The following is a 23369-nucleotide window of genomic DNA, read 5'->3' as shown; positions in this document are numbered from 1 at the left end:
TGATACATGTAGTTGGAGTCGAGTGTACTACAAAAATGTAGTGTGTGACTGAAGTGTGAAGTCGCCAGTTGCCGCGCTAGCGCTGTCGCGACGTCGGCATGTCACTCAACTCATAATAAATAGTGATGCATGTACGGGGCCTACGGCTACGGGCTAGGCTCAGGCTGGCAGTAGCCGCACTACGTAGTGCACTACGTAGTGCTGTGTGTGCCCGTTTGTCAAAATCAGGTGACAGGAACTAGGTTTGGCCAGCATAGCCATCATAAACAGACGCTCGCCGCTGCGAGCAGCTATTTCATTCCGACCCCAGAAGTCCTGGAAATATCTTCTTCTTTCTAGCATTTGCAGCTGGATTCCGGCGAGGGTAGATATCTTCGAGCTGAAACAGGTCCAATGCCATTACACAGGTCCGTAGTTGTTAGCAAGACGATTGAGTAAAATGCTATGTCTGTAGATCTACTAGTCGTGCATTTTCTGTCGAGGTTGTTTCGTTTTGCGGACGCATCGCCGTCGTGGACTCTGTCCGGTGACACAGATAGCGGAGCAGTGCGCTCGCGCCGTCGTTGTCGATTTCCCCTTTCACGCATCTAGCCCTGATGCTGTGCAATCATGGACGAGGTGGACAAGGACTTGTTAGAACGCCTGCGCCTAGAGATCACCAATGTCTTGCATGTCGAGGATGTTCTAGACTACTTACGGTTCAGTCGAATCTTGACGGCCAATGACGACGAGATAATACGGCGCGGCCACACCCGAACGTATCGTTGCGATCTTCTACTGGATATTCTACCAACGCGAGGTGAGACGGCTTACGACGCGTTCGTCGAGGCTCTGGAGTTCGTTACTCGCGAGCAGAAGATCGACGGCTACCGACGGCTCATCAAGAAGCTGAAGCGACGTACGGAGGATTCCGTGTCCGAAACGGAGGAGGATTCTGACGACGAGGTTCGAATACATCGCATGGTTAGCGGTGCAGGTAGGGTCACCAATGCTCTATATGACTGTGTGTACTGTTGCCATTCCGCTGCCGGGCTTTTGAGTTCGTCTTTTGTGTCCGTGGCGTGCGCATGGTGTGAGTTCATCATGGATGTTCTGCATGCAGCTCGTTCGATGCCTGCTTCTAATATAATAAAGTTCTATGTTGCACAGACAGTGACTGTTTTTGTGACAAAAATGTGTTCCCCAACGTACGTATTGTGGCGAACTAAATGTTACATGTTCTGCTTTGTAGTAGGATGCCAAAGGAATCTTCTAGTAATTTGGAATCTTCTGCTACTAGTTCTAGTATTTTGCTTCTTGGCAATGCGGATTCTGAAATGATTATCGCGGCCGAATGGAACAGGTGTTTCAGTGCTGTCACGCGAGACGAGATGACCATCGCCACTAGTAGTATACTGCAATCCTGGCCTGCTGGATAAACAGTCCTTACTCCCTGGCCTTGGCTTGGCACAGATTTACAGTGCCAGACGCTATCCTCAGAGCTAGAGAGGCGCTTTACTGAGGACAGTGAACCGGAAGAGAAGGAACAAAACGATCACTGACTTGTGATGGTTGCATTGCAATAATGTTTCATCATTATTTTTACGATGTCACAAAATAACCAGTGTCTGTTCGCGCTTCGCATCGAAAACTGACAGCTGTCAGCTGATAGTACTATTCTACTTTCTAGTGCTCCTGCTCGTACTATCGATCTATAACTAGTATGACTGTGCTGAGTCTGTTGCCTTATGGCCTCGTGCGTGAAACTCGTCCAAACTTTACTTGTTGGGTACAAACTGTAGATGTATTTTCTTTGGATTTACTCAGCACATCACGCGAGACGAATCTAGTCAACTACATGACATGTACTAGTACTTGTACATGTACAATGAGTCTGTAGCCGGCCGTCTACATTAATTTTAGTTGTTTGCCAGTCGTAGTACGGTCTACCCGCTGGGCTCTTTGCGCTGTATCCGGGATATTAGTCTTGTTGTCTTGTTCACGTGCACCCTTGCTGCACTCGCGGCGCAGTCCTTCGCAGCTAGCTCAGTTCGCTGGATCGAAACGCCTTCAACGAATCACCGGATGATGGTTTGCAGCTGCAGTGTCGTTATGAGTACATGTACAATCATGTAGAATCGTTGAGTGCCTGCCAGACATAAACGACGTTACGTTCTTTGTCGCAGCCTAGCATACTCGTGGCTGTTCGGAGCACACTTGCGCGAAGTTGCGGTAGGTGATGACTACAGTGTAGATCTACTTTGTAGAGATTCGTTTATAGAAAGAACTGTGTATGTGTGTCGGATAATGATCGCCGACACCGGCATGTCATGTTTTTTGTTGATTGCTTCGCATTTACACATTTTTACAGTAACAGCTTTTTTCTCCTGTGGCCTGATAATCTGTCAGGGCAGGTCGGAGCTGCCTTACGCCGTTAGCTAGCACAGAGTAGGCATACCGGGGAATGATCCCCTGCGGATTTTAGAATGCTAAGACTAGTAGGAGGGCAGTCACAATGTGAGAGATCAGAATACATACTGTAATGTGATTCAAGTAACTGTGCGAAAATTGTCGTCCGTTCGCCTGGTATTAGCTGCTGTGAGTTTTCAGTTTGCGAGTTTGGGATGACGACTGTGCCAGCTGGGAGCATGCAGCCACTTGACCATAAGATCGTACTGTCTGTACATGTATATCACGGGGACATGGTGGCCAGGTTGCAATCAACTGCACTGATGGTCAGCCGCCCCCCTGCGACAGATTCTGTCCCCTTGGGCCCCCGTCAGCAGTCCCAAGTAATTTTCCGACCAGTCAGGTGCAGGACGATCTCGTGGCTGCAGCTCTAGAAGTGCTTTCTAAGTAATGAACCTGAGTGGAAACATCCTGCTTATTGTAACTTTCAGGAACTTGTCAATTACTGAATCAGGACAAAAACACCATGTTTACCTTAGTGACGCGCATATAAGCACATGTGCCTATACCCGGGCATAAGCGCACCCTCACAAATAAGCGCATGGGCTTATAAGTGAGCCTACATGCAGTCGATCCCGCGACACACAGACACCACACAAAAACACCATGTTCACATACAATGTCATGTAGTTCAATGTGCATTGCGGCACTACACTATGTGCATGCAAGGTACCGGTACACTACTAGCAACTCAGGCGCATGCGCCTATGTGTGAGACAAAAACAACCCGCAAAAATTTGCAAATAACGCAATAACTCACTCACAAGCGCAGTGGCCTTTATGTGCGTCACTACGGTACAAATGGGACTAGTGTGGCAGCAAAGTAGCTTGGTCAGTAAGCTATTATGTCATGACCCCACCTCCGACCTTGTGGGTCAGCTTGCGTTCCCAACAACACCAAAGAGAACCGCCGCGAAGTGTGAGCAAGACCCAGAATCTCAAGTGCCCAGTATACGCATGCCCTCACTAAACATCACACCAAGAGTTCCATATTCAAGCCAAGGACATACCTTGCGAGATAAATGAGAATAGGAATAAGAGGAGATCGAGGATGAAGACACGGTGCCGGAGCGAGAGCGAATGCAAGCAAAACAAAGGACCTTATACTCGAGGAACAACCATGACAACACAGAACACAGAGGGGATGCAGAAGGCGGGATAGGATTGGGCGGGATGCAAAACGGCAGAAGTTAGATTCATGCTCAGTGTCAAAATAATAGAGCGCCATATTGTAACAGATGTGTGGTATAGCAGTACATGTAATGTGTTCGGACATGAATTATGCAACGTGTTAACATGTCTTTCTCTCAAACCAGTGAATGTAAAAATGTGCAAAAATTATTATAATGAAGTCAAGTGAGGTGAGTGATAAGATAATGAATTGGAACAGAGTTACGGTATTCCCCACTGCTCCCGTGCTAGCACGACTTGTCAGGTCGTGGATCGTTGGTCAACTGTCGCTGGTTCATCAGCTGCGAGGCTTGCCACCACGTTTGCCAATACGCCTTCTTCGACTTCGGGTCACGACAATTGCACCCCCCCCCCCTCCACTTTCACTTTTTCATTGTCTACAACAGCAGTACCCGTACCTAGTTAAGAATGTAAAGCCACGGAAACAAGTTCGGTAAACAAGCGTTTTGAAGAAAAGTTTGGCTTTTTTACTTTTTTTTTACTATGTTCACGAATCCAACTCAAGGAATAATGAAAGACCATGGTACCGAGACTAGGACGAATGTGACAACTACTGAGAAGGGGCTGCACCGAGATGCAGCAGTGATGGTGGGACATTGATGGCTCTGCCGACCTGAGGTCTCGTCATCACGGGCAAAAGCAAAATAGAATTGTACGGGTCAGCAAAATGAAAAGGGTGGAAGTGCAAAGATGGATGGATGATCAGCGGTGAAGGACAAGAACACATAAATTCCAGAAGGGGAGTATGCACGTGGTATTTGTTCCCTGAGATGGTCAGTGATTTTCTGGAGTGTGTGCACCATTCCCAATCTGCAAGCAACACTGGCTTGTCAACATCGCAGAACACAACGAGAGAGAGAGAGAGAGAGAAACAGAGAAACAGAGAAGGAAACAGAGAGGAACAGAGAGAGAGAGAGAGAGAGAGAGAGAGAGAGAGAGAGAGAGAGAGAGAGAGAGAGAGAGAGAGAGAGAGAGACTCAGAGAGAGAGAGAGAGAGAGAGAGAGAGAGAGAGAGAGAGAGAGAGAGAGAGAGAGAGAGAGAGAGAGAGAGAGAGAGAGAGAGAGAGAGAGAGAGAGAGAGAGAGAGAGAGAGAGAGAGAGAGAGAGAGAGAGGAACAGAGAGGAACAGAGAGGAACAGAGAGGAACAGAGAGGAACAGAGAGGAACAGAGAGAGAGAGAGAGAGAGAGAGAGAGAGAGAGAGAGAGAGAGAGAGAGAGAGAGAGAGAGAGAGAGAGAGAGAGAGAGACACCAGATCGTCCCGTAACCGTGTTAACTCCCAGTTGGTTAGCGCACCCAGGACAACCTTGTCAGTTACCAGTATAGAGGGAATATATGAAATTCTGCTAATCCAGATTCATCCAGGATAACCCTGTACCACTTTTGTCTTGTGAATACATCCACACATCATTTGTCATGTGTTACATGCATGGACGTGATTTGAAGTATGAACCAGCTGTCACCACCAGACCTGTATTTTCAAGTGGTGCTCTTCGATTTTGCGACTTAAACTGTGTATTGCTGAATAGCGTGTCAAGCCACACCCGATCACTTCTCACCCTATACCCCATTTTTCTACTTTGGGGTTGGTATGCACATCTCTCTACTGTGCGATTTCGAACCTGAGAGCAGGGGGTCACCCGCGCCGCCAACACACTTCCAATACGACCTTCAAAAACACCTACACATGTTTTAGTCGATCAGGAGGAGGGTTGTTTGGTGGAAACTCCATGGATAAATGGACGAAGTGGTGGCCCGCAGACGTGAATGTATTTGCTTCATGTGTTCCTCCTTTGAAGTAGATATGTCGGTTGATGCGGCCGAGAATCCTGCTCCCTTTACTTTTCTTACATTGTTTTTTGACAGTAATTTCGTAATTGTACCTTCTTCTTTTTCTTTCGTAGAGCATGGCAGGGGAGAGTTGCGTATTGTCATCACATCGGAAACTGGTAAGTGTGTGTGTGTGTGTCTGTGTGTATGGATGTCGCTGCACATACCGGGTTCGATTCCCGATGATTATGGTCACACACGTCTTTCTTCTCTTTCTCAGACTCTTCCTGACTTTTCTTTCATTCTCCTGGGTGGTTACCAACAGCCAGTGCATGCCGGAGTATGTGGTGTGATGTGTGTGCGGGGAAAAAAAATAAAAAAATATAAATGAAAAGACCAAAAATAGGGATTCACTGGCCAGAAAATGTCACTCCAAATAGCTGTATGGTGTAGACCAGGCTGAATAGTGACGGTCAATTCCTCAGCCGTGCAAGCTGTTGAATGGTGTAATCCCAGCACAAGCTGCTATGGCTTCGGCCGTAGCATTGCTATCATCGCCTCCGGCGATGGGCGTCAAAGGTCAAAGGTGTATGGATGTTTCCATGTGTCTGTGTTTTTTGTGTGTGTATGTGCCCCCGTGTGTTCTTGTGTATGAATACATGAGCTCGTTACTTGCAAAAATGCATTTTCATTATTTCTTCCTTCGAGGGACATGATCGATTTCTGCAATTTAGATAGAATGAGCAAATTCATGATTATTTTTGTGTTTGTGTGTTCGCATGTGTGTGTCTGTGTGTGTGTGAGTGTGTGTGTGTGTGTGTGTGTGTGTGTTTGTGTTTGCTTGTATGTGCATGTGTGTGTTTGTGTGTGGGTGGGTATACGTGTCTGTGTCTGTGTGTGTGGGTGTGGGTGTGTGCGGTGTTGGGTGGGTGCGTACATGTATGTGTGTGTGTGTGTGTGTTTGTGTGTGTGTGTGTGTGTGTGTGTGTGTGTGTGTGTGTGTGTGTGTATGTACGTGTGTATGTATGTGTGTGTATGCATGTATGTGTATGTATGTGTATGGATGTTTTTGTGTGTATGGATGTGTATGTGTACGTGTGTGTATGTGTGTATGAAGCGGCAGCACCGGCACCAGCACCAGGAACACTTCCACACGCGGCGGCCAGCAGCCAGCACCCTTGCAGCACCATCACGGGCACTAACGTACACTTGTCGTGTGAACAGCAGATCTGTGATCTGGTGCAGCAGCGCAACCTTGCTCGCGAGGAGATCAGCATTCTTCAGCGAGACCTGGCCAAGTATGAACACTTGGAAAAGGTGAGCTGCATACATGTGGAGTAAAACTGTCGATGTGACCACTCGGATACGGCGACCACCTGTTCTAGAAGACCACTGAAATCAACAGCAAGGAATGCTATTTCCAGTCAAGTGACCCTGGATAAGGAGACCACCTGGTAGCGGGGACCAGTTTTTGAAGGTCCCTTGAGCGGTCATCTTGGACAGGTTTCACTGTTCGCTGGTGCTTGACTGTTTGCATCATACTGTTGAAGGTAAAATAGTCCCGGAAGGAAAAAAATAAAACATTGCGGGACTAACAGTTCTTCTCCCGTCATCAGGGTGAAGCAAACAGTCAAGCTGCCTGTTTTGTTGTCATGGGGACCAGGCCTTAACTGTGCATAATAGAGAGGTTCCGCACTACGTAACGTTGAGCAACTTTACGTTAGTGGGCAGGGAAAACCCGTGAGTTCGCGAGTTTTCACTCCACTTACGGAAAGTGGTCTACATAGAGTACGTAGATAGGGAGGGCTCTGATAACGGAGGTGCTCCGTAAGTGGATTGGGGTACAAATTTATGACTCCCTCCCCAGGTCGGCCCGGTCGAGTTGCCAAGGGCAGCTACATGATTCGAAAAATCGGTATGACGGAACATAGATGCGCTTGCAGTGTACATAAGACTTTCCATAGCTGGACTAGGTTTTTCTAACGTAATTGCTAGGATTATGCGTAATCTCTCTATTGTAGCAAGAAGGAGCCCCGAGTTATTGTGCTGGCCGGTAACTTGGTAGGGCGCTGGTGCCACAAGACAGGGGCAGGGCACTGGGTTAGAATCCCGCTAGTGCATCCTTCTTTTGCAACAATATGTGTTTGAAGTCAGTTACTGACTGGCCAGTGCATGTGCTTTTGTGTCCTATATAACATGCCGATTAGGATCATGTGGAACTGAAGTCCCAGCTAGCTGACGAAGAGGAGGAGAACAAACAGCGGTTTGTGGAGCTGCGACACGCACTGGAGCAGAACTACGTGTTCAGCAGAGAGGTAGGGCTGTGCACAAAGTATAGGCCTGTCCGCATTATGTGTCCAATTTTTTTTTAAATTTAGGTTGAATTTTCGCACTTGGTCCTAGGCCCCCCACTTAAGATTGCGCGAATAAACTTCTTTTCGTAGGTGCCTCAGTAGGTGCCTCCACTGCTAGAACTTTGAGCCGTCTCGAATCTGTTCTAATTCTTCGTTGTACGTATATGCGTTTGTGGGTCCTCCAATCAGATGTGCTGTATACGATTTGTGACTTTTGGATCTCCCGCATTTATGCTCTCCCCGTTTTTCTATTCTCTTAGCTGGATCGTCTCAATGGAGAACTCGATGAGTCTAATGCGGAGATGGAGAGGTTGCGACGCATCCAGGCCGAGACGAACGCGTCGGAGGGCTCGACGTTTCGCTTCCGCGATCTCTACACGGAGGTGAGCGCGGAGCGTGACGATCTGAAGAAGAAACTTGGAGTGGAGATGGCCACCACTGCGGAGCTAACTGCCAAGGTGAGTGAGAGAGAGGGAGAGAGAGAGAGAGAGAGAGAGAGAGAGAGAGAGAGAGAGAGAGAGAGAGAGAGAGAGAGAGAGAGAGAGAGAGAGAGAGAGAGAGAGAGAGAGAGAGAGAGAGAGAGAGAGAGAGAGGAAGAGAGAGGAGCTTGCTTGTGGTTTGCAACAGTGTGTTCAGTGTTCCAAAGGTTGCGGGAATTTTTCATAGAATGAGTGCCTCCAGCTTGATTGATTGCTGTTGTTATGTTTTTCCTCAGTTACGTCTTTCTAGGCGATTCAGACTACAGCCAAACTGTGACCAGGTTACTTGGCATGTAGTGTTTTGAGCTCTGTAACGAGCGACCGCAACTCTCTCTCTGAGTACATTTGTCATGTGTACTATGTTGTCGCCGGGTTCTCGGCATACAGGTGGAGACGACGGGTAAAGAGATAACGGAGCTACGGAATGCCGCGCAGGAGGAACGTCACCTGAACGCATCACTGCGAGAACAGCTCAAGCTGGCTGATATCGAGGTATGCTAGCATTGCAGTGGGTTCGTAAAATCAGTGTTCAATATAGGTTATGCGATTTCATCTTCAGTTGAGATGCGTTGGCAAAGTCGGGGATTCACGGCACAGCGCTGCACTTGCACACTTGCACTGCACAAAATCCACATTTTGGTGCCAGTTTTGAAATGGCTCCAGTCATCTTGAATGTGTTTACCGGCTGGTGCCCCTAGACCTTTTGATTACACTAAGCTGAAAATATGATTACTTCATTTTCTTAAATTTGGCAGTTGTGGGGTTTTGAATCTCAGCTCTTCACATATACCCTCATCTCTGTTGTGCAATTGGGCTTCAGGTGAAGTTTGAGCGTCACAACAGCCTGACCTGGCGCAGTCGCCTGAACGAAAAGGAGAACCGCAGCAGCAGCAAAGAGCTGAGTGATCTTACGCATAGGTACAAGCAGCGCTGCGAAGACCTCAATCTCGCCGCAAAGGAGATGAAAGAGCTGCGCAATGAACTGGAGCTGACGACATCCTCCATGAAGGTAGGACGTCTGGAATTGATGGGAGTTGTCGAGTAACATGATTTGTATCTTTGTTGCCAAGTTGGTTCCAGTAGAACCTGTCTGAGCTCTGTGTGTGTGTGTGTGTGTGTGTGTGTGTGTGTGTGTGTGTGTGTGTGTGTGTGTGTGTGTGTGTGTGTGTGTGTGTGCGTATGTGCGTGTGAATGTATGTGTGTGCATGTGTTTCTGTGTGCATGATTGGTACGCGCGTGTACTTCTCTGTATGTGTGGGTATTACACATGGAACTCACAGACATCCACCCAGATGCTGGAAGACACCGAACGTCGCTGCATGACGCAGAGTAAGGTATTGCAAGAGCTGGGCGAGAAATACGGTGCTGCCACCAACGAAAGCCGCAATTACAAGTAAGTCATTTCGCGCAGCGCTTGCAGCTGTGTTGTGATGTCTGCGACTGTTGTGTGGATACTGCTCTGTATGTTCCTGCTGCCGGTTCGAGTCCTGGTGTTGACAGTCAATTTTTTCTTCAGACTTTTCCCGTTTTGTGTCTTTCCCTCAAACCAGTGAATGTTATTATTTAGCCCGCACTATAAACACTCGTAATAAAACAAAGGTCACTGCGGCTTTTACTATGATGTACAAATGAATACTGTAAATATACAAAATTTCGGCGCTGCAAAATTTCGGCACTTCACGATTTTTGACATTTCGGCGGCGATTTATTTTCGGCATGGGGTAGAGGGCATGGTATAGTGCGACAGATGCTGTGAAAAATTTCATCGGCGTTTTAATTTAGGCGTTTTGGGTCGGTGCCGAATATAGCCGAAATTAAATAGCTGCCGAAAATTTGTATAATTACAGTAGTGATACATAGTGTAGATCTCATCATCTCGTGACAACGATATGAGTGCGGCTTAGATTCCGGAGAGTACGGTATGTGGCTTTTTTCATTCTACTCGTGAATATGCGGCTCATTATGGCACTTCAGCATGTTTTGAGGTGTGTATGCTCAGGCTGTTTGCTTTTCAGAAGCACAATAATACTAGATGTGCGTGCTGGTGTGCGTGCTGGTGTACTTCAGAGTGAAGCATAGACGCACTCGTACAGCAGGGGTTCACATCATCACCATTTTTATAATAATAATTTGCAAGTAGGGGTAACCAGAGGTTGTGACATCATTCAATACGAATGTGCCACTAGTGATGACGTCATTACATGGCCTCTAGCTCTACTGGGGTCCACTGTCACTTCCTTGCTCTGTTGCAGGAGCCAGCTACATCGTCTCGCCATCGAACTGCAAGAAGTGCAGAACGCTAAGGATGAGACTCAGTCCCAGTGCCGCATACTCCAAGATGAAATGCTGCTCCGAGACAAGCGCGCGGAGAACATCGAGGAGCTGCACGCTCGCTGGCGAAACGACATGGACACGCTTCTCCGACAACTGGAAGAGGTGTGGGAGCTTACCGTACTGTCCTCCGCGGAAGAACTGCGGGGTCAGCCTTCTAGTGTAGGCCGTTCTTATCTTTCATGTACTGTAAAAGCCATTATTCTAACGAGGCGCATATATAACGATATCCCAAAATTGACTAGTTTACGTGTACCAAAGGTAACGATTCTCACTCATTCTCAACGCTCAATAGGACGGTATTATGTATCGATTTCTGTATAACGATTTCTATTTTAACGACAGATTTCTCCTCATCAACTCGTTAGAGTTAGCACTTCGTTTTTATATATGGCTTTTACAGTATAACAGTCTATGCACAGTCGAGGTGCCTTGTAGTTACATTGGTATGCTGTGCTTGATGAAATTCTAGCCTGGCCGTTTATTGGCGCTCCGTTCTTCGGCGCCCGACAGTACCGTATGCAATTCCGTCATTAGTTGAGATGCTTTGCGTATACAGCTGCGCTCACTGAAATCCGACCCGAAGTGCAAAGCTGACGCCCTGGACCAGTTCCGATTACATCATTGTATGTGTACATGTGTACGTCCAGCCGCATTCCTGCCGCTTCCAGGGTGTCAAGGGCCGTGGAAGTTGAGGGCGTCAGCTTTGCACGTTGGGTCGGATTTCAGTGAGCGCAAATGTACATGTACTAGGGGTGAGTAAACAGTGATGGAATGGTCCTTTTCAAACACCTCGTACGTTTCCATGTTGCCAGCAACGGCCACTGGTTATAATAAAAAAGGGGAAGGGGACAGGCACACACACACGCACGCACGAGCGCACACACACACACACGTGCGTGCACCTCCGCTTTAGGGGCCGCATCTTCGCCGTAGTTCTTGGCGGTGGTGGTGCTCATTGTGTATATTCTTCAATGTCACCGTAAAAACATGTGAACTTTCATTTGCTGCTATCTACTTAGATGCGTCAAGACCGTGACAAAACCAAATCGTTACATCTACGTGAAATGCAGGCATCAGACACTGCTAAGAACAAGGCCGCCGACCTCCAGCACCGCTTCAACCAATCCGACTTCAACTACAACAAATGCAAGGCTGAGCTCAATGAAGCCAAGCAAAACGTACGTGTGTGTGTGTGCGTGCGTGCGTGCGTGTGTGTGTGTGTGTGTGTGTGTGTGTGTGTGTGTGCGTGTGTGTGTGTGTGCGTGCGTGTGCGTGCGTGCGTGTGTGTGTGTGTGTGTGTGTGTGTGTGTGTGTGTGTGTGTGTGTGTGTGTGTGTGTGCGTGTGTGCGTGTGCGCGCGTGTGCGCGTGTGCCTGCGAGCGCGTGCGCGTGTGTGTGTGTGTGTGTGTGTACCTGTGGGTGTACATGTACTGCAAGTCAACAAATATTCGGTGCATATATATTCTCGGCTACGTCAGGCGAAATAGCACGTCATAGTACATTCGAGATCAGCGGAAAGATGACGACGTCCACTAATTTAGTATCTGTGCACACGAATCTGCTGTGTGTGTTACTCTGTGTGTCAGCTATGGCATCATCGCCTGTGGTTCCATGCCTAGCATGTACATCTGAACCATCCTGCAAAGTTTGAATGACGTAGGTTGAGCGATCGCTCCGCGAAACATACTTTTTGAAATTCTCTTCATAGTATATCTTCCACCATTGAAATTTCGAAATTCTTCGAATTTTGTGCTGAGAGGGGTGGCTTGCAACCTCGATATGGCTTGTTCCAGGCATGCTTTGGAGCCATCGCCTGTTGAAACAGTGGCTGGAAGCTGCCCTGCAACTGTTCCAACAGGAAATTAATCGATCCGAGAAAGCGCGAGTCCGCGAATCTCGGTTGAATATTGAGTATTTCAAGCCTTTTCACGACGAAGATGGAGTTCTTTTTGGAGATGGACGTCGAGGCAAAGGACATGGTGTCCGACTTCTGGCGTCTGGTGAAGCCAGGGATCATTTGTCCAGTCAGATCGGCAGCCTAACCGTCGGTAAGCTTGTGTTTGGATCCCGTTCTGCTCGATGTGGTAGATCACAAACAATTTGATATCGCACAAATTGATCTCAGCATTGTGCGTACGGTATTTTATATTCAGAAAATCCCAAAGTGTCCTCTGCCTTCATGATTGAATGTCCACTTCGTTTGAACAACGAACACAACAATCGAGGACGGCTTTGCAATGAAAAATACAGCTATACTGGAGCTGAAAAAAATAAGAAAAAAACGTGCTCAGGATGAGACTCGAGTACACGCATACTCTCCAAGCAGGTGAAACGCAAAATTTTGTGAATAATGTGTGTCGCCGACTGACCAGTAATTTCGCCTGACGATTTTCGGCCTGGTCATGTTTGGCCGAAAATTTGTTGCGGTCGAAATTTTGTTTTTCAAGGTTCAGTATGACAGTGTATACAGACGTCAGCAGTACATGCCGGAAATTTGATGTGGCCAAAATGGGTTTCAGCCCTGTGAGGCCGAAATTTGAATGTGCCGAAAATCTGTCGACTTACAGCATGTGTTTGGGTGGAAGTAGGTCTTGCACATAATTTCTAATCAGTTCTAGCTTTCACATCTCACGCCAATTACGCTTTACAATCCATGGTATCCTATTCCTCCGTCCTCCATTCTGTATTCAGGGATTTCTTCTTGAGTATCAGTTGCATCAGCTTGCTTCCATCGTCAACAATCTCCTGGATTCGTCCGAAGCAAAGAAGCTGGATCAGGACCGAGCACGCTTGCACCTCACACTACATCGTGCTGTCGTTGCTGGAAACATACCTGAGGGTCTGCAAGAACTCGAGGCAAGTTCCTTTTGTTGGTCTCCCAGCCTTTCAACTAGATTGTGGATCCAGGATGATCGTCTTAGGATTTATGTAAAGATGGGGAGTCAGTGGGGTGGTGTGTGTGTGTGCGTGCGTGCGTGCGTGTGTGTGTGAGTGGGGGTGGGGGGAGGGGTAATGGGAGTTGGGGGAGGGGTGGGGAGCGGGAGGTGTGTATGTGTGTGTGTGGGGGGGGGGTAATGGAAGGGGATAGTGTGTGTATGGGGAGGGGGGGGGGGGAGGGTGCGGAGGTGGACGGAGTGGGTAGGTGTGGAAGGGTGTGTATGTAGGGGAAGGTGTGCGGAGGTGGGGGAGGGGAATGTAACCACTATTGAGCCCTAATCCATTGAATATTTCTGCATGTGCTGAAGAGTGCAATTGTCTGCTATGGGTCATGATGAGACATCCCTACTTATGATAGAATTCCGGATCATACTTCATTGCTTCTGTTCCCTTGTTCTGTTCATGTTGGTACAGATACCCAAAGATCGCCGACTACCTATCATGGAAATTGCACTGAATAAGGCAGACGGTTAGTTGATTCAGCCTGCAATCCATCTTCAGAAAACAGTAGTCATCTGATCACTATGCCAGTGCAGTGCACTGTGTAACGATATCCAATATACAGGAAACAATCTGCAGTGCATGTAGCTCCAGTGCATTGCACTCTGTGTGACTGAGTGTGGTGCAGTATGTGTGACTCGAGTGCGGTGTAGTGCGCGTGTGACTCGAGTGTGGTCACACGACCTCCCATAAACAGTCCATTACCCTCTGAATGGACATTTCAGACTCAGAGATGTATGGGCAGTACAGTGTGTGGTGAACCCTTCGCGGACCAAGACTTCACCCACGGGGTTTGGGACTCTTTCTGTGTCACTGCATTGGAATCATGGGTGCTTTAGTTTGTTCCATATTGGCTCCACGATTTAAGCCCTTCACGATAACGGACATATTTATCTTTGCGATTGATCACAGGTTCCTCCGACAACAAGTTTGGTCTCTCCCTGGAAAGTCACATCGTGGTAGCTAAGTCACAAGTGCCGAGCACGCAGAACTACCGCGATCTGTTGCTGCCGGGCGATCGCATTCTGAAGGTATTGTCACCTGTTTGTGGGCGTGTTTTTCACATGGGTGTGCGTGTTACGGCACCTCTCCAAGGGTAATTGTTGCATGCGATTGTGGCTCTTTGCACTGAAACGCATGTATGCGGTTATGTGCATGATGGCTGAAAAGCGGCTTTGGAAGCAGATAAAAGACAAAATGTAATCAACAAGTTGCGTACAAACGGGAAGGGGGGGGGGATATGATATACCGGAAGAATAACTTACAAGACAACAATGAATTGAATAGGGAAACTGTGCATGTACAGTGTTTTTGTGAAAAATATGGAATGTGTACGTGTGTGCGTGCGAATGCAGGTGAATGGGTTTACGGTGACAGATCAGCAAGTATCAGCCGTCGATGAATACCTGCAGCAAAGTCCACCCACGGCACGCCTCCTCATCTTCAGATCCCCGACGAGTTTTCTGTCTCCTGTTGGAAGTGCGGTAAGCCCTCAAGACATCATCTCGTTTCCCATTTCGTGTTAATGTTCTCCCTCCCCAGGACTCTTGTCCAGTGGAGCATAGATGCGTGTCTTGTTTATAATTTAGAATGTATTCCGTTTTCGTTAAGGCCGGAAAGGTTTCAGCTGCAACCCAAATTTCATCGTTGATTGTCAATTTATGTGGCAATGTGTGTTCGGTACAATGATGTGCATTCTGTGCGTCGTGTTCTTCTTCTGTATGCGAGACTGTATGTGTGTGCAACTATGTGTGTCCTTGCATGCACTTGCATGTGTGTGTACGTATGTGAGTGTATGTTTACACGCGCTCTGGGGTGTTGTACATGAGTGTGTGTGTGTGTGTGTGTGTGTGCGCGCGCGCGCGCGCGTGCGTGCGTGCTTGTGTGTGCGTGTGCGTGTGTACATGTATATATGTGTGTGTGTGTGTGTGTGTGTGTGTGTGTGTGTGTGTGTGTGTGTGTGTGTGTGTGTGTGTGTGTTTGTATTTGTGTCTGTGCTCCATAGAAAATACCACTGCTACAATCCCCGGCACAGGGCTCAAACTCGTCCAGTCTACAGCGTTCACCAAAGACCACGTCGGTTAGTTGTAATGCTGTTGGAAATCGGTCAATGTGCATCCATGCCATTCATCAAACCTCAGTCATGTACAGCAATGTTGCCTGATCTTGATTTTACAATGCAGCCGCAGACAGAGGATTGCTTGAAATCAACCTTTTCTAAAAGAGCATACTTTGTTGCAGTGATGGCCACATCACGGTGTATTCAATGTGTTCAAAGTACCATGAAACCTGTCTAAGGCGACCGCTCAAGGGACCATCAAAATAATTATGGTCTCTGTTACCAGGTGGTCACCTTATCCAGGGTCATTTGACTGGAAATAGCATCCCTTGGGTCCTGGTTCCAGTGGTCTTCTTGGACAGGTGGTCTTCTTGGACAGGTGGTCGCCTTATCAGGTTTTACTCTATGTGCTCTGATTGGCGTTCATGTTGCTGCGAATGAGGTTAACATTTATTGATACTTCACCAGCCATCTCTCCGGGGTGTTGTGTGCATGACTGTATGTGTGCGCAAGTACGCCCATGAATGTGTTTTGGGTGTGTGTACGTGTTTTTTTTGTGTTTACGTGTGTGTGAATATGTGTGTATATGTGTGTACACGAGTGTGTTTGTATGTGTGTATGTGTGTGTGTGCACGTGTGCGCGTGCTTGTGTGGTCGTACGCACGCACGCGCGCACGCAAAAGCACGTACATAAGTACACGCATATGTGACTGTGTGCACTGCGAAACTATGATCGTCACCTGTGGTTGCAATGGATGCGTACAGTGTAGAGATGTTTGCTAATGGCTGCATGTGTTGGACTGCTTATGAACCAATAACACCTGCATTCTGTCTTGTTCATTTGCTGCACAGACAATGCCACGCCATACGAATCGCCTCAGTCTTGGATTTCCGATTCCGTTCAATTCGGATTCGGAAAACGACGATCAGAGCACGATGCCATCGATAATCATTCAGAAAGTGGAGACGCTCGGTCGCGGTACCTTGAGCAGGGATGTAGCCGTGGAGCTCAGTCGACGCACTGTTCCTGTTCCGCCCTCTCCACCCCCGCGTGGAGGCCAGGATCAGCATTCAGCACAGCATCATAATCATCAGCAGCAGCAAGAGCATGTACGGTCGTCCTTATCCGATGGCCAGCCCCTGGAGCCGATCAGCCTGTACAACTCCGCCAGCTGCTTCTCCTTCTCCGACACCGAGGGCAACGCCAAGTCGGACGAGGAGGGGGCGACCTACCCGGTCCTGACCCGCCCGGGGGCCCGACGGCCCACCACGCGGGAGCGCATAGTGCGCCGTAGCTCTAGCATGGGAGAGTTCGACCGCCTGCGGCAACGGATGAACTTGATGTCGGACAGTGCGTCGGACGACTCCGGCGAACCAGCGGATAGCATGCTACCTGGACGCAGTCGCACTGACACGTCCGGGAAAACGACGAAGAGCGTGGCATCGCGTACGACGACAACCAGTAGCTTCCAATCGCCCAGCGGGGCTCTTAGCCTGCGCTCCACCCAGGAGAGGTGTAGGCGCCGTCTCACGCCCACGGAGCGTCGCAAGTGGAGGGAACGGCACGTCGACTACATGAAAGGACAGAATGTAAGAGAACGTGGAGCGTTTCCAACCAAACACTATTTCTCATGTGTGTACTTGACGTCAATAATGTCCACTGAAGTAAAGTGGTAATGCGAATTTTCTCTTATGGGCTGTCTTGGGCTATCTATATTGGGCCAGAGATCCGGGATATGGCATCACTATTTCAACAACAATAATTGGCATGAGAGTAGAAATATTTCCACTTCACCGCATCCACAGTGTGCCTGGTAGACTGAGGCACCCGTCACTGGCAGGTCCGGGTAATAGAGATACAGAAACACCTGTCAAAGCGACCACTTGGATAAGGTGACCACCTGTCCTAAAAGACCACTGACACCAGGACCAGTGGGTGATTTTTTCTAGTCAATTGACCCTGGATACTGAGACCACCTGGTGTCAGAGACCACGTTTTGAAGGTCCCCTGAGCGGTCGTCTTACACAGGTTTAACTGTTTGATTGTAATGCGATTCTCACCTGCTTCTACAGGGGTTTGGCAACTCCATGAACGTGGGCTCGTTGATCTTGCAGCACCGGAAAACACTGAGCACGGCTTCTCTGGATGCCGACGTTGCCATGGCAGGGTCGGCGGACGACATTCCGTCGCGATGCAAGATCATGCTGCCGAAGGGCAGCACTCACGTTCCGCAGAGTCGCGCCCGCTCGCCGTACTTCCACATCGACATCATCGAGCACCGCCTGGAAGATCCGCTGGTGAGACCCACGGACCGACGTATCAGCATGCGCAACACCGACTCAAGGTATGTGTGCATAGATGTGTAGAGAATTCAGACATGTACAATGAAGTTCAATAGACTCATTGCGCAATGACGTCATTTGTACCATTAACACCCTTCGCAGCCACATGGGCATGATCGTCTGGGGTGTTGAACAGTGCATTCCTGATCCCAGCGTACTCACAAGCATTACTCATACATTCCATATTTGGCGATGCACAAATGGGTCTATAGGTACATATGCCATGGATTGTGTTATCATGTACAACCCTGACGATGGGCCAGGACCGAAAATTTGGTGTGGTAAATATTTGAATCGCAGTAAAAAGACAGTGGTGGGGAGTGAAGTTTCATTAATTTGTAAGTGGCTGAATTGGAGTTTGCGGACAATGAGAATAGAATTCTTAGAACGTACGTCAATTGTCGTGATGCGGTTCTTGGCGTTGATTGATTTCGCGGGATTACTAATGGAGCACATTGGGTGCTGCACTTGCCTGCGAACAAAGAGGTTGTGGGATTCGTGTACCCCATGCTCGCACATCCGACTGCAAAATCCGCATGACACAGCTCACCAGATCAAGGTATGGGTCCTCATCACTCGGTAGAGACGACTTGAGTCGAGCGATCTGTGCTTCCGGTGCCAAGAAGCACGTCAGGTCCAAAGCCCAGTATGGCAGCTTCCCAATGTCTCAACCAAGACAAAGAAGCAATTGCAGCAGAAGCCATGCTGGTCGAAGAAAAGGTCTCGGTGTAAATTCATTTAAATCTGTGTTGTTGACATCGACCACCACACAATAACTGAGCTCTCCAGTCGACCTTCACATGTTGCCACAGCACGCCACCAGCAAAGCGACACAAGGTCGGCTGAAGAGAACCGTTATGGTATGGTGACTGATGCAAAATTGATACAGAGCCGAGTTTTGCTACTTTCCTCTTTTAGTGTGTTGACTTGTTCTCATGCTTCGTGTTCTCCAGTATGATACCAGGCCACCGAATAGTTAGTATCCCGCTGGAGCGCATCCGACCTCTCAATATACAGCTTGCTGGTGGCCGTGGTAACGGTGTGTATATCGAGGATATACGTAATGATATGACTGCACTTCCCAACGCTAAGCAGTTGAACCTCAAGCCGGGCGATCAGCTTCTGCGGGTGAGGTCCTACTCCGTTCTGTGTGATTCAGGGGGGGGGGGGGGGACGAGGTGTGTGTGTGTGTGCGTTTGTATGCGTTTGTGCATGCGTGTGTGTGTGTGCGTGTGTGTGTGTGCATGCTTGTGTGTGGGGAGTGCACCTAGGTGTACAAGTGTGTGTGTGTGTGCGCGCGCGCGCGTGTGTGTGTGTGTGTGCGTGCGTGTGCGTGCGTTTGTGTGTGAGCCCCCGTGTGAGTAAGTGTATGTGTGTGTGTGTGTGTGTGTGTGTGTATATGTGTGTGTGTGTGTGTGTGTGTGTGTGTGCACGCGTGCGCACGATTGCATGTGCGTGCGCACGATTGCGTGTGCGTGCGCGTATATGTGTTGGTGAGAGGTAGTATTGGTGTGGCGATTACGAATGTATTAGGTTCAACTTCCAGTCAGTACATCATAACCAGGTTTGAAAGATTTCCGTTGGGAAGCAGTATTGATAATAGAAAGTACTGAGCAGACTCACTATTTCAATTCATGTGCTGTAGCTTGGCAACTGTGACCTCGGCAACGCTACATACGAGATGGCAGCCACTGCCTGGAAGTTGATCCGTATGGCATGCACTCTGTGCTTCCAAGAGGACAGTCATAACGAGGAGGAGCGTTGTTTCTCGATCAGCGTTCGTGACGCACAGACCGCGTACAAGAACTTGCCGGATGGCGTGCGAGATGCTTTCTTTCTAAGGTGAGAGCAGGGGCGTAGCTGATCCCCCTTTCAAGGGGAGGGGGGGGGGGCACGGCGTCATATGTGTAGGATGGCTGGTGCATGTCATTCATTATGGTCATTATGTGCATGCGGAACCCAGGTCAAAATTCTTAGGGGGTGCACGTGTCCCCCCCCCCCCCCACCGTGCTCCATGGGGGATACGTGTCTGGTGGGTATGTGGTGGTTCCATTGAGGGACTTTCATTCTTACCTGTGCACGGTCGTAGTGATGTACTCATACTGCTAGTGTTTTAGGGTATGTCAATACCGGTGCGAATCCTGAAGTAGACAGTTGATAAATTTCAGATCTAGACAGTTGATAAATTTCAGATCTATTTTTGTGATGAATTTGTTTTCAAGTTGGCGTCATCAACTCTACCAGCACTATGTAGGTGATTATGCGTCGTCCGCCCACTGACATTTCCAGATCATATCTCTTTGGTGGTGGCCGTGGTGGTGGCCTGGGGATAGTATGGAAATCGCCATGACCTTCCCATAGCTGACAGAGTCGAGCATGAGTGCAATGTTGACAAGGCCTCGCAGTACTGCTGGCTCACCCTTGCTGGCACACCCTTGCTGGCACACCCTTGCTGGCACACCCTTGCTGCAATGCTGGATTGCTGGTGTAACCTCTCTGGCATGGCGATGGAATCTCACCGTGATGATGACGTAGCCTCCCTGTACTGCGTCACACCCATGCTGTAATCTCGCTGTGATGACGATGTAATCTTGCTGTGATGATGATGATGTCATATCGCTGTAATGATGATGTAATCCCTTTCCTGCAGGATAACCCGTGCGGTAGACAGGCAGTATGTGGAGGGAGAGCTGCGACTAGAGACCGGTGCGCTGTACCATGTTGTGGACACGATGTATCAGAACAAGGAGGGTCAGTGGCGGGCACATCGTATCAGTGAGACTGGCCAGGTGCTGGACACCGGCTGCATTCCCAGTGCATCAGTGTACGTAACCGTACCTGGTGTAATACCTTAGATCAGCAGGGTTTGATGTATATAATTGTGTATAGCATGCTCAGCATTCGTGTTCGTATATCGACGGGATGCTTTTGGTATCCACCAGTTTGAGCTAGTACCGTATTTTTCGGAGTATAGTGCGCACTTTAGATGTGCTATTTTAGGCCCTAAATCGCAGGTGCGCACTATGCTCCGAATATGAAATGCATGTACTTCAATGAAGATTGAAGTGCGCACCCCCAATGAAGATTGGGGGTGCGCGTTATACAAAGGTGCGCACTATACTCCGAAAAATACGGTAGGTATAATGTCGTCCGGATACTATTAGTGTTCTTGGTCTTTGGGCATTTGCTTCTCGGCCCTGTCTGTATAAGGCAGAGTATGACGTGTCTTGCATAGGGTCGTGCGCTTGAATGGAGACCAGTGGTCGATGAGCTCTGCAAACCCCTTCGTCTGTAGTGCCCGTTGTTTCCCTGCGTTTCCTTCTCTCCTGTCTGGTCAATGTAAATGTTACCCCGTCCCGTTTTCTCCCAGCCCCTTTATCCCTGTAGGGCAGTGCACAAGTGCTTCGCCTGACCCAATTTTGTAAAGAAAGTCTTGCCGTTCTGCTGTCCAGTGTTTGACTGCTCTACGCTCTGCATACATGGTATTTTCAGCACTCTTTGCACACTGGGTGCATCTCTCATCAAAAAAAGTATTGTATGCTGCTGTGTGTAATCCGTACCGACAGCGTCCACATGGCTACCAAGGCTCCTACCCTGGGCTCGCCAATGCGTAAGATGCACTCCGACTCGCAGTCGCCGGTCAGCCTGCTCGGTACGGGTAACAATCGCCCCCGGTCGGCATCTGTACCCATGAGCAGCGCCGACGGCGGCTTGGAGAAAGTCCAGGCTGTACAGGGTGGAGGTGGCGGTGGCGGTGGCGGCAGTGTTAGCCCCATAGCCGAGGACAGGCGCAAGTCACACGTGCCGATGACGCTGCTCTCTGCCAAGGGTGAAACAGCAACTGGTAAGCAGTTATTCACAAAAAGAAGAAAAAAAGCTACGACATCCCCCGCCCCTGAACGAAAAGTACTGAAGTAGACTGAAATGACAGCTAGAATACATTGATGTCTCACATATCAACATTGTTTTTTTAAACGTAACTCTCCTCGACCTACTCACCCATGATACGAAACATTTTCGTTTTCTAAAACAGACGCGACGGAACCGGTCTGGTTGGGTAGGTCATCACCGAACCACCAGCCTGTTGGCAACTAGCAACGCAAGTTATTTACCATGGTATTGGTGCACCACCACACTTCTTATACTTTCTCTCTACGCCATGGCTGGCAAACGCCCCCTCCCCCTCCTCATCTATATTGGCACTGATTCATCTTTAGCCACTGGGAGGAGTAATAATAATAATAATAATAATAAGTTTCCTGGTGAAGAAGTTATCTTTATGTAACCACTATGATCACAAACTGTATGAAAGGTTTTGGTATGGCCGGATCAATCATAGCCTGCTTTCGGCCGACCTGTAAAGTATCCTCTTAAAAAAATGCGTTTGCTCCCTTGTTCATGCGTGGCAATGCTACGGTATTTGCAGGGTGCCGTCGAACTGAGGGTCATCCTTCTAGCCTAGGCCGTTCTTAGTATTCTTTCTCTACATTCTATGCACAGTAGAGTCACCGACGTACACATTGGTGTGTTGTGCTTGGTGAAACCCTAGCCTGCTGATGACGCTCAACTGGGAAGGTGGAGGGTAAACGGTCCAAAAGACATCCATCCTGGATAACACGAATTCAGTTATCTGATGGGAAAGTGAGAGGGGGGGGGGGGGGGGGAGAGGTGCAGGGCCGTTTTCGACTTTCACCTCTTTCCGGCAAGAGCTGTCCAACACATGGCGCCATGTGGCAACCTCTTGTTTCAAGACATCACATTTCCGAACGGCACTCTGAAATGATTTCTCTGCAATTTGTTGAATTCCTGTCCAGTGCCGGTGAGCTCTCAGTCGTGGATGCAGCGCATCAAACGCGAGCTGTGGCAAACACTGCGTCCAAGTCAGTCGCAAGAGGATCCACCGTCGCCGGCACAGCCCGGACCCAAACACCTACACAGCCCAGGTGAGCTATAGCTGAAAGTTCTTGCTGAAGGTAGGACGATGATTGAGCACTGTGGCCTATACAGCATGTAAATGAAATCTTCCCACTCCAATCTCTGATCACATCGCCCATCCAGTGACATACCATATTTCCCCGAGTGTAAGACGCACCTTTTTACACTAAACTCCAAGGGCAAAGGAGAGACTGACTTATAATCAAGTGCAACTCATAACTGGGGAACTACGGTGCTTCTTTTCATGCACATCATTTTGGGTTCCTATATGCGCTCTTCTTCCTGCTGCAATCTATTTCACGATGAACAGATGCATGGAACCCATTATTTGGGAGACATGCCACCTGTATTATTTTTATTTTATTCACCTCACCTTTGACTAGGGTGAGTGTGCGATAACTTAACGTTGTGTGTCCCATCCACACTGCCTTGCTCATGTTTGTAGTAGTTAGTGAAAAGCACCGTAAACTGATATCTTTGTTTGGAGTTCTGATTCAAGCATATCGTACTGTTCGAATCAC

General features: G+C 48.6%; 1 protein-coding gene across 1 annotated transcript in view; it reads left to right on the top strand.

Moving 5' to 3' along the window:
• Nucleotides 1-285: 285 nt before the first annotated feature.
• The window catches only part of LOC135825218 (uncharacterized), a 31002-nt gene continuing 7918 nt past the window's right edge, over nt 286-23369 (top strand). The window contains exons 1-22 of the mRNA XM_065337957.1: nt 286-976; nt 5543-5587; nt 6526-6725; nt 7616-7723; nt 8023-8220; nt 8629-8733; nt 9062-9250; nt 9522-9634; nt 10494-10677; nt 11595-11753; nt 13266-13430; nt 13926-13980; nt 14424-14542; nt 14867-14995; nt 15517-15591; nt 16423-17160; nt 17644-17915; nt 18867-19041; nt 19559-19755; nt 20564-20737; nt 21480-21757; nt 22728-22856. Of these exons, the coding sequence (XP_065194029.1) occupies nt 610-976; nt 5543-5587; nt 6526-6725; nt 7616-7723; nt 8023-8220; nt 8629-8733; nt 9062-9250; nt 9522-9634; nt 10494-10677; nt 11595-11753; nt 13266-13430; nt 13926-13980; nt 14424-14542; nt 14867-14995; nt 15517-15591; nt 16423-17160; nt 17644-17915; nt 18867-19041; nt 19559-19755; nt 20564-20737; nt 21480-21757; nt 22728-22856 (4174 nt within the window). The 5' untranslated portion in view covers nt 286-609. The remainder of the gene's footprint in view (nt 977-5542; nt 5588-6525; nt 6726-7615; nt 7724-8022; nt 8221-8628; nt 8734-9061; nt 9251-9521; nt 9635-10493; nt 10678-11594; nt 11754-13265; nt 13431-13925; nt 13981-14423; nt 14543-14866; nt 14996-15516; nt 15592-16422; nt 17161-17643; nt 17916-18866; nt 19042-19558; nt 19756-20563; nt 20738-21479; nt 21758-22727; nt 22857-23369) is intronic.

This window comes from Sycon ciliatum, chromosome 9 (genome assembly GCF_964019385.1).
Source record: "Sycon ciliatum chromosome 9, ocSycCili1.1, whole genome shotgun sequence".
In the NCBI taxonomy this organism is placed as follows: domain Eukaryota; kingdom Metazoa; phylum Porifera; class Calcarea; order Leucosolenida; family Sycettidae; genus Sycon; species Sycon ciliatum.
This window is presented reverse-complemented; position numbering and strand designations above follow the sequence as displayed.